This window comes from Diospyros lotus, chromosome 1, assembly GCF_014633365.1.
Source record: "Diospyros lotus cultivar Yz01 chromosome 1, ASM1463336v1, whole genome shotgun sequence".
Taxonomy (NCBI): Eukaryota; Viridiplantae; Streptophyta; class Magnoliopsida; order Ericales; family Ebenaceae; genus Diospyros; species Diospyros lotus.
Window position 1 is genome coordinate 15,136,182 of NC_068338.1, and position 11,773 is coordinate 15,147,954.

The 11,773-nt window shown below is 36.7% G+C and overlaps 1 protein-coding gene across 1 annotated transcript; it reads left to right on the forward strand.

Moving 5' to 3' along the window:
• Nucleotides 1–10,718: 10,718 nt before the first annotated feature.
• LOC127804630 (uncharacterized) lies at nucleotides 10,719–11,445 on the forward strand. The gene is made up of 2 exons (XM_052341552.1): nucleotides 10,719–10,853; nucleotides 10,969–11,445. Exons 1-2 carry the CDS (start codon nucleotides 10,719–10,721, stop codon nucleotides 11,443–11,445), a joined length of 612 nt encoding a protein of 203 aa, XP_052197512.1.
• The last annotated feature ends 328 nt before the right edge of the window (nucleotides 11,446–11,773 follow it).

An 11,773-nucleotide genomic window follows, 5' to 3' on the forward strand; every position in this document is an offset into this window, starting at 1 on the left:
CGACCTGCACCTGCTACGCGTGGTCTTATCTCGGCGAAGCCTTGGGTGGCGCGTGAGGTGAGCTTTGCTTCTGAAATTAATTTTGTAATTTTGATAAAATTATTTTAGAAATTTTCATGAAAAAATATTTGGTGAAATTTAATGTTAGCTATCTTTTATGAATTTTTGAAGGTAAGAAAGGTTTAAAATTGGAGAAAAATAGAGGAAATTGAGAAAAACAAAATAGAAATATGGATTACTAAGGTCTTAAATGGTAATTAGGAGACGATTGGTTTGTTGGAAGGAAGAATTGCACGTTTTTTGAGACATAACACGTTTTCGAGGCAAAATTCGATCTTTTTCGAATTGAGGTGAGTGGTTTGATTCTAATCTTACCTTGTCTTGAAAATGTGTTGGAGTGTGTGTAGTGGGTTCAAGTGAGTAGTTTTACCCTGCCGAACTTAGGTTACACGTGATTAAACCAGTTCTAGTGAGCGGTTATACCCTTCAGAATTTGGGTTGTTTTGCAAAGGCGTTTTCCCTTATGTACTTGTGATGTCATTTGCATATTGAACATGTGGTATATTGCATCAACTGTTTTAAACTTATAAAAGAGTCAGTGCATGGCGTGTGATTTTCATATCATTGGAGTGTCGATTTTGTGTCGTTGTTGTGTTCGTATGGGACGGGATGGGGTCTTCTTGAGAATGGGACAAGGTTAATCCAAGTGAACGGGTGAGTATGTCAGAGAGATTTCTCAAGTTAGACGTGTTGCATGTCGTTGTGTCTGTATATGCAATGCTCGTATGTCTTTCATGCATTCAGTAAATTGTTTCATACCATCACTTAGATGTTTTATCATCTAACCTGGGTTATGCCCCTGGAACATTCAACGTTCCATCCAGGGACTACTGCGAGGTCGAGGACATAGCCGGTGAGGCCAACGATGTTTAGTTGATAGTCGTTGTACCATTTTGGAAGCGTTAGTACTTATTTTGATATATGTATGAATGGTCGCATGATAGTTTTGTAATCATTTTGTAACATTGTAATATGTATTTCGGTGTGGGAACACCTTGTATGAAACTTGTGGTAGGCCACGATATCTTGATGTTAATTAATCCGCTGTGTTATGTTATGTCTCATTTAGTTTTAAGACTATTGATCTTGTTAATTAAACGGGCAAGACTGGGGTTCTCGGGATTTTTAACTACATGTGAAGATTGTTCTTGAAGTCACCGCGGGCGCCGGCCATTGTATGTGCCAGGTGTTTTATCTACATGTGAAGATTGTACACTTGGCGCCGCATGTGACAAACTTGGAAAAAAAAAAAATTCCTGGGGATTCCCTTATAGTGACGCGCCCGTGTAAGGCGGGGTGTTACAATTTTGCTATTAAAAAACAAAGATTTAGATACAAAAGAATTTAAAGTTTGTCAGTTTGATTATCTTAAAAAATTCATTTAATTCCAGTATGAATTAAAGGTATCTCCCACTAACTTTTTCAAACCCACCCTTCCTAAGTGGTGAACATGAGTCCTGTTGGAAGATTTGTAGCAAGTGATCGAAGAGACAACTCCTTGCCTCCTTTCCACATCGAATGTGGAGCTCGATCTTTGGCCCCTATGCCACTAAATCCTCACATAATAGTTTCTTAAACCGATGACATAGTTAGATCCCTACTCTTCACAACGGCTAGCTGTCCATTTGAATGCCTACCCCTCACATAATAATTTCTTGGGAATAGTCGTATAGGTTCACTGATAACACAAAGTGCTTAATAGGTCAACAGATCAACTCTCTTGAAATGTACCCTCCTATGTATCCATAGCTAGGGCACAACCATTTGAGTGATGGTTTTCCTACGATTACGGAGGTCCATGATGAATCCAATCCACTGCTAAGATCTAATATATCTTGCACAATTGGGAAGATTTTCTAGTCTTTAATTTAGGTCTCACTTTGCACATGCATTAAGTTTTAATCAATGTATCCAATACATAATGAAACAAAATGCATACATTCACAACTGGATGCTCATGGGCTTTTAAGCTTTTAATTAAACTTGAGCCTCAAGATTTAATTAAAGAGGCTTGCAAGAGATTCAATCATAAAATTATTTGCTGCTAATAATAGGTTGACTTGCTCCCTCGAGCCATCAACACAGGATGTCTTGGTGTCTCCATCAACATCAGCTCTTAATGCTCTTCTTCATTTTATAAGAACTATCTAACAATACAAATAATTCTAAAAATGAAACAAAGCACATGGAGACTTATGTCTCTTTACAACTTGAATGAATAAATAATATTACATATTTGGGACTGAATACCTGTAATCATTCATTCATTTAATCACATTGAATAAGCCCATGATCACCCCAATCAATCCAATTGATCCAGTTGGCATAACCTTTTTAAATCCAATTTCAAATAAATTCGTATTTATGTAATGTGTGTAATTTTCTAGGCTCATGACTGATGTTTTACTCTTGTGTTGGTTTTGATGATGAAAAACAAATAATTTATATATTAAGTCAAGTATATGTCTTAGAAACAAAAATCAATTTCAAGTACTTTTATGATAATGAAAACCAAATGATCTATAATTTTTTATAGATGGAGATTTGCACAAACAAGTATTAAGATTTAAACGAATCTCCTAAATGATTTTTTGAATTGATTTTGAATCATTGGATAAATGAAGCAAAATGTTTCAAAGGCAAAAGACCATGTTGTTTAGCCAAATTGCTCCAATCCCCTAATGGATTTTTGATATGACTTATGGTGGAAAATATATTTTAAGTATTATTGTATTTTGTGTATCAAAATGAACCAAGAAATGTTATTTCTCTAAGTCTGGAAGATTAGCACATTATAAGGAGATGCATAAGAAAATGTTTTTATTTTGAAAAACTATCTCTCGATATTTTGATAGTTAATATTCATTATTGTTAAAATGATTTTTAATGAACTTTTCAAGAAATAGAATGTATGTATTTTGGGAGTGGTAAAATTGTTAAATCTCGAATTTATACCAAAACCAAAATTTTATTTTCATATTGTTATGGATTTTCATTTTTTAGATATTTTTATTAAATTCAAATGGGGTACTTTCTTATTTACATTTATGTATTAAAGTAGTTGTAATGTATACATTCTATGAATTGTATCATCATGCTAAATCTATTATAATATGTCGACCAACTGTCTCCAATCTGTCGACTGACCTTGTATTTTTTATGAATCTGTCGACTGATACTCTTGCATTTGTCGATTGACAAAATGTCATTTCTTCGTGCTTCGATTGTGTTCAAGGCATCTGTCGACATATGCCTATGCATCTATCGACTGACAAAATGTTTCCACAAGGAATTGTTGATAGTCTCAAATGATCTATCGATTGGATTTTGAATTTTCACTCATCTATCGATCGATGCCTTGCATCTGTCGATCTTTTGTGTCGTAGAAACCCCCAACGGCTAGTTTTTCCACTCTCCCAAAGTGGCTTTTCCGCTACCAATGGCAAGATTCGTGAATAGGCTATCAAGGCACTATAAATACAAGTCAAATGGATGATTCAAATTAACCAAGAGAGATCATTACAAGCTTACAAGTGTTTATTCTTTAAGTGCTTCATTATTTCATTTGTTATTCATTTTTCTCTCTAAAGGCTTTGATTATCTTTTGTATTATTTTGTTCAAGCCTTCTATTTATATTGAGAGATTTTGTAACTAAGAGTGTCTACTCTTAGATCCTCTCATTTTGTATTATTCTTGATTTTCCTAGCTTGTTGTACTAGAGGACTTGCTTATTAAAGCAAGGGGTTGAAATACCTAGCTTGGTGCTAGAGGGCTTACTTGACTAAGCAAAAGGTTGTAAATTCTTTACTTGTTGCTAGAGGGCCTATCCGGAGAGATAGGAGGCTTTTAGTGGATGGGTTGAAAAATCCTTAGTGAGAAGCAAAGTAGTGGATTAGACTTGGTTTAAGCCGAACCACTATAAATCCTTGTGTTCTCTTGTGCTTGTATTCTTTGTTTATTTATCTTTTCAAGAATCTCTATATTCCTCACTTGATTCATATATTTAACCTTTCATTGAAAAGGATTTCATATTTTTCAATCTTGTGTTCTCCATTGTCAAGACGAGATTGTCTTTATACGGTTGATACCTCATCGTGCCATTTCAAGGTCTTGAGGTTTAACGAAGTTGTGGTCTTCATAGATGACATCTCCCTTTTATCAAAAGAATTTTTTTTATATACCAATTCACCCCCCCTCTTGGTGTGTGCCATAGTATTTCAAACCTAACAATGGCATCCCATGTCACATTCTTCTGGTTTAAGACATCCAATGTAATCTAATTACACAAGGCAAAAACCAAGGAATCAGGACAACCGACAATCTAATAGTATGAAATAGTTAACTGTTCCTCCCATTGTGGTGCAGACCGGTCAACAGCCTCCAAGGAATTCAACTATATTTCCCACTGGGAAAAAATTGGTCCACCGATATAAAATGTGGGTCAACTATTTTCAGTTGGTTTGGCAAAAATTGGTCGACTGCCCCAAAACTGGTCGATTGACTTCTAGGTCTCTTGGTGTGGTCAATCAGTCCATAAGGACTATTGACTAGCTCAACTCATTAAACACAAAACCAGTAGACTGTTCAAATAAAACGGTCGACAGTTTCTGTTAACCTATAACAAAATAAAATGCTATACACATCCAAAAATATACATACAATACATAAAACACACGCATAGGCTAATAATGTTAGTGTAGTATGCCTAATGCTAGATTTAGATGACATCTAGTGGGCTTGTAATAAATACATTTGTGGTATCTTTATATATATTCATAAACTCTCTAGTTTTTCATATGAATAAGTCCCTAGATCTCTTGTTTGAGTGTCTTATTCTTAAAGTGTTAAGAATATGTAATGAGATTCTCTGGTGATAGGACTTCTTAAATGATTCTTGGTCATTAGATTAATCGAATGGAGACTCTGATTAGTCAAGTATGGACTAACACAAAGTTTACTACTTTGATTAGTATGAGTTATGTTAGAAAACTTAGATCTGATCATACACAGCAGAATAAAAATTAATTTTTAGGTATCATGTTTTTCAAAATTTATGATTTACAAAATTAAAGAATAAATGGAAGAATTGTAGCAACCCATTAGAGGGTCTAGAATTTATTTAGAAATTATTTAATTTCTTATTTAAGTTTTGATTCAGAGATTTGGCCAATTAATTATTTAATATGGCCATTTAGAGATTTTGATTGAGGAAATAACATTTAAATAGCATTTAATTATATTTACTTTTTATGGGAAATTAAATGCAAGGACATGAGAGTCATTTAGCAATTTGTGATTAGAATTTAATTAATTAATTAGAGTTATTATTCTTAAGGGATTGAGGTATTCGAGCGTGAGAAGGTTTTGGGTTTGTGAAGTCTCCTAGTTATAATAGGAGAATGAGTTATGGCGTTAGGGCTTCTCAGATCAGTGTATATATATAGTTTCATAAGTCACAATTTTCTCACGCCATGGAAAGAGAAGAAGTTTGTGAAGAACAGAGATTTTGAGAAACATTGCAGTGTTTAGATTTTCCATTGCAATCGTTCAATCCGATCAGAGTTAGCATAAGGCAAGTATCCTATCTGTAATTCCTTTCATTATGGATTCAAGTTAGTTCATTCTCAGATTATTCCAGTTCTTAATTAAGTTCTCATATTTATATCATTTCCAGTGTATATATATATATATATGCATAGAACAGTGAGTGCATGAGGAAGATATGTGTGATTCTTTATAGTGAATCTTTTAAATATAATCTTCGAATCATGTCAGCAGTGATCTCAGAATACCAGGACTCTTTGTTTTGGGTTCCTAGTTTAATCAGACGGTATGCTTATGTATATATATATATATTCATGCTGTATACCATTACCCACTGAGTTATGTTAAGTTATGTATAATTTTTACAGTATTTTCTTTCATAAACGATTGATTGATACACCTTGATATTATTCTATATCAATTGGGATTGCTCTCCCAAGATGTCTTTTGGAATGGTGTAGTAATGTTAAGTTTTTGATTCAAGATATCGTCTCTGTTATCGTGAGTTTTATTTCTGATGAGATTCCAGTCATTCGAATGAGTCTTGTGTCATTCGAATGAGTTTTGAGGCATCTGAATGAGTTTTCAGTGCTATCATAAGTTTTTCCCTTATAATGTATCAGTCATTCGAATGAGTCATTTGTCATTCGAATGAGTCATGTGTTATCGTATCATTCATATGTGTTTTTGAAGTTTTGAGACTATCATTCGAATGAGTCTTTGAAGATTTGAATAAGTTGTTGCTTTGTATAGTTTAGCGTTCGAATGAGTCTCTCTGTCATTCGAATGACCCGTGAGTATCTTATTATTTCATTCGAATGAGGGTATTGTTGCATTCGAATGAGTCGCTTTTTGCCAGTTCAAAAGTTGGAAAATTATCAAATTCATTCAAATGAATTTGTGAATCATTCGAATGAGTCCTTGGAAAGATCCGATTAGCCTTTGTTATATATCATCTATCATTCGAATGAGCCTCTGTCATTCGAATGAGTTTCTGCCATTCGAATGAGCTTGCTGTAGTCCATTTTTTTTTCATTCGAATGGGCTGCTGCTTCATTCGAATTGCTCCTTATACTTCCTCAATCATCCGAATAGTATCATATGGCATCCGAATGGCTTCCAATAAATTCTTAATGCAAGTTTTAAATTTAATATAAATATTCAATTATTTAAATATTGAATTTTTATGCCAAGATATGATAAAATCCGGTATGCCATGCCCATACTTAGAAATTGCAAAATCTTTGTATCTCAATATAGCTAATAAAAAATCGTATACCATGTTTAACAATTAATTATGACATGATCAACATTATTTTGTGAGATTATGTGCATACATATTTGTATGAGCATTGAGCATGACTTTATATGGAGCACTACATATCATGTGCCAGCATTTATATGAGTATTGCATTATGCGCGCCAGGCGGCTTGTCTGCAGGGATCCCACTAGTATCAGTTTCAATTATATCTCAGTTATGAGCTGCTCGCCTGATGTCGACCAGGGGGCTAGGGGCATATTGCCCACAGTATGTGCTTACAGTTTTTATGTTTGCAGGATTCAGATCAGTCAGGTATGTATTACAGTTATGTGGGCCCACGTGCCAAAGTTGCATACTTGCATTTAGTTACAGTTTATGTGCATTACATATTGTAAATGCAATCCAGTGATTATTATATCTCTCAGTACAAGTTTAATAAGTATTTTATCAATATCAATATTATTCAATTCAGCTTCAATTATTCTTTCCAGCTTATTACTTGCTGAGCTTTGTAGCTCACCTTGTACTCTTTACCATTCCAGGTCCTAGCGGGGGAGTACCAGATATGGGGCTTAGCAGCAGTGGTCAGTAGTGTGTGTACATGGAGCTACTCAAGACCAAAGATGTCTGGGAGTTTATTAGTTTATGAGGTTATTAGTTTATAGTGTTTGTCAGTTTAGTATTAGTTTACATTTCAGTTGATGGATTTTCCCTTAGACAGAGTTTATGGTTTTCAGATAATGTCGACTCAGAGTTTTATTGATTGAGATATTCATTTATGGTATCAGATTTCAGTTTATCAGTTAGTTTTATTTTATTTCCGTATCACCTCTTCTCGGGCAATTCTAGGAGAGGGGTGTTACAAGAATACTTGTTGACAAAATTTGATTTCGATCTTGGGTCACCTGTCGTTAAATCTTATACGTGTAGGATGTCGAGTCAATCCACTTAAAACCACTTTTGATCCAAGTGCGTCTCGAGAGTAGCATAAATATTTTACAAATTTATGACTAAATCTGAATTCACACACATATGATTTAGGGCTTATTGTCCTATTTATAGGGATTCATATGGAAACCCTAAACTTTCTTAGGCTGGACTTAATGTGCTAGCATAAAGCCCGATCCAATTAATAATTACATAATTCTATTCATAATATAATTATTTAATAATTCTTATTTATCTAATAAATAAATGCGTTAAAATTAGTAATTTTTAAAATGACTATTTTATCCTTCTTCTCTTTAAAAGTGATTTCTTATTGGGTGGGACTTTCTGGGTTTACAATTAAATTAGTAACGAGAATAATCAATTATTGATTCTCATAAATCATGAGTGACATCTAGCAATATGTCATGATTACCCAATTTAATATGAAGCCAGAATAGTGAACCTTTTACTACGATACCTTGTAATACAGTCTTTCTATCATCCTATATCCCGACAAGATATAAAATCATGGACAATAGGTCAAATCTCTTAATCTTATCATATGACCAAATCCAAAATCAATCTTGTATAATATACACAACATATGGAACACATTCCCTAGTCATATTACCTCGGCCAAAAATTTATCGTCAAGTGATTATTGGATCATATAGGATATCCTCCTCGCAAACCTCGAGGTGATAGATTCCATGTCTGATGCACACATATCTCATGCACAATTGAATTAGGCACATAGATACGTATAATCATTCATGATTAGAACAACCATATAGTATTGTTGATATCCTAATCTACCAATATACAAATATCTATGTCATCTTAGGTCTAAGGACTAGTTGCAAATTCGTAGCTAACAATGAATCATTGATCTGTGAGAAAGAACCCATGTGATTCAAGGTTAACAGTCCTGTTCAGTGAACTCGTTCCTATAATGAGCACCCACTCATCTTTCTTCCATATCTCACATATAGAATGGCACGAGACTCACCAAACTTAACTTTTAGTATCTCATACTGAACAAGGAGAAAGATGATGTGCTAGCCTTTACGAGTTACTACAATCCAAGTTAGGAACTCTAGGGTTAGGAACTTGTTTATAGCATAACAAATCGTGGATTAATTGTTACTCATATTCTTAACACTTAAGAATGGTATTCACTCCTTATTATACTAATGGATGTATTTTTAATTTAAATCATATTACAATTTAAATAAAACATAAACTTTTTATTTAAATAATATTTAAAGAATTATAAGATCGAGTCCCTTTTGTGTCACTAGAATTGGTCTTAAGGGCTTAATCCAGCAAGTTACTGATGGTAAGGGTGTGAGTCACATACCATATGACATGGAGATGTCTCTAGTAAACTCGTGGGTGGTTGTTGGAGAACAACACACTGAATGTGATGCTGATAACTGACCACATGACATTGTAGATAATGGTCATGTCGTCTAGTTGCGATTGTGTAGTTGATCCTTAGACTTGAATTGCATAGTTGTTTAGTGTATTGGTGTGGGGGATTTTCTAATGGATCAAACCATCCAATTGCGAGGTAAAACGGTTCATTTATGTGGTTTCGTATTATTAGTATATGGAGGCAAGTGTTTAGGGATAGGATCTATCACCCTCATCATTATTGATGAGGTGAATGTCCTATGTGGTCTACTGTTAGTGTGATATAATAGCCCTTGGCCAAGGCATATTGGTTATTAAGAAAAATGTTTCCTGAGGTGTCATCTAGTCACTCTAGTAAGATCTAACACATAATTATTGAGTTTGTGAGTTTATCTATGGCAACCTCGCTCCCAGAGATCTCACTACCAGGGAATCTGAGAGAAAGTCCCCAAAAAGATTGATACATGATAAGGGGAAATATCCTCTGGTTCATAATTACTCTAATGCCCCGAAAATATAGCCATTGGCAGCAATGCCACGTCCGCCAAAGAGATACTCTACTAACGTCATTATGCTCGGGTCTAGAGGGGACACGTGGCAGATGCGTATCACCATACTAGCTATCTTGTTACTTGATGAAGACTCTCCGGATTCCTCAGGATTGATCATCCCGCCGAGGATCATGGAGATAGGAACTACCCCGAACTCCTCGAAGGTAGTTACGATTATGCAATTCATATTAGTAGGATTCCGGGAAGAATAGGAAGATGATCTCGGTGATTTGAAAAGAATCCTCACCTCAGCAAGAGGATAAAAGGGGAAAGGCCAAAAGAAGGTAAGGGATCGAACTCTTTCTTATTCAAAGAAGTTCTGAATTGCATACCTAAAAATTGTTCTTGATCTGGTAATCTGACTTAAGCATCGGAGTAAAACCGGGGGAGCAAGTCCCCGCCTCCATTGCAGGTACTCTGTCTGAGGTAGAAGAAGGTGATCGGCCACCGCATCATTAATTTGCGCCCACCGTGGGGCCGACGCTTTTTTTCCTTTCTGTCTCTCCAGAGTAAGCAAGTTCTCTCTCCATTTCGATGGAAACTAGAAGGAATCCATCTCGGGTTACTGGTGGTAACCCTGCCCTAGAACCGAGCCAGAATAATCCCCCGAGGAGCCTGTAGAGGAGGGATCGTAGCCCAGATAACCCCCCTCCTCTACCGGATCAGATCACGCTTTTGGAGAATCAGGTTCAGCACTTGACAGAGCTGTTCACTAGGTTTTTGGATCGCCAGTGCCAACAAACCCATCATTCTCAAGGAGGAGGAGGAGGGCAGGAGCCCCTGCCAGAGGAAGGATCTTGTCCCCGCGACGCAACACCTTGGGAGGATGGACGCGAGGAGGCCAGAGAGTCTTCTGACATGTTGTATGCACAACAACAGTAGGAAAAGAGGTTGTGTCGATTGGAGCAGGAGATTGTGGCCTTGAAAGCAAAGCAAGGAGAGTCTTAGGGGGCGATGGTAAATCATCCCCTTAGCCCGGAGATTATGGCTGCGGTACCGCCTGAGCACCTTCGCATTCCGGCTATTAAGCCCTATGCGGGGACAACCGACCCAATGGATCACCTGGATCTTTTTACCTCTCATATGATGGTACAAGATGCCTCTGACGCAATTTGGTGTAGAGTTTTCTTGGCAACACTCGAGGGGCACGCGCGCGCCTGGTACTTAAACCATAGCTCACCACTCAATATCCAATTTTGCGCAGCTTTGGGGTAGTTTCTTAGCTCACTTTGCGCCTCTTTGGAGGCATCAAAGGTCCACCATGGCTCTCGTTAGCCTGAAGCAGAACCAAGGAGAATCTTTGAAGGACTCCGTCTCGCATTTCAATATGGAAGCCTTGAGCATTGGGAACTTCGATCATAGTGTTGCCATGGTGGCATTCCAAAATGCCCTAAGGCCTGGTCCTTTTACTCAGTCACTAGCTAAAACGCCCCCAATTACATTTACAGATATCTTAGGCTGGGCCACGAAGTACATTAATGCAGAGGAGGTTATGCAGGCGAAAAGAGCAGAGCACACTAAGAAAAAGGAAAAAAAGAAACATCCCGAAGAGCATAAGAATGAGGGTCGAAGGGAAGATCAAAAAGAGAAGCATCGTCCCCAATGGGAGACGATCGACTTACCCCTTTCAATGCTCCAAGAGCGGAAATCCTTACCACCATTGAGGACAAGGACTATCTGAAGAAACCCCGACCAATGAGAGCACTGTTTGATAAAAGGAATCGGAATAAGTATTGCCATTTCCATCGATATCATGGTCACGATACGGAGGAATGCCACTAGTTGAAAGAAGAGATCCAGGAGTTGATCAATCAAGGCTTCCTTAGAAATTATGTGGCTAGAGAAGCAGATTCCCGAAGGGGGAGGAGCGGCGTTCACAGTTGCGAAGTCCCCCCGTTATGAGGGACTAAGTGAAAGAGCAAGATCCGGTTCGGCATTCGCCTTGAAGGGAGAGGTCACCACAGTCGGAAGAAGATCCTCCTCAGCCCGAGTATTCCATACACTGGCCA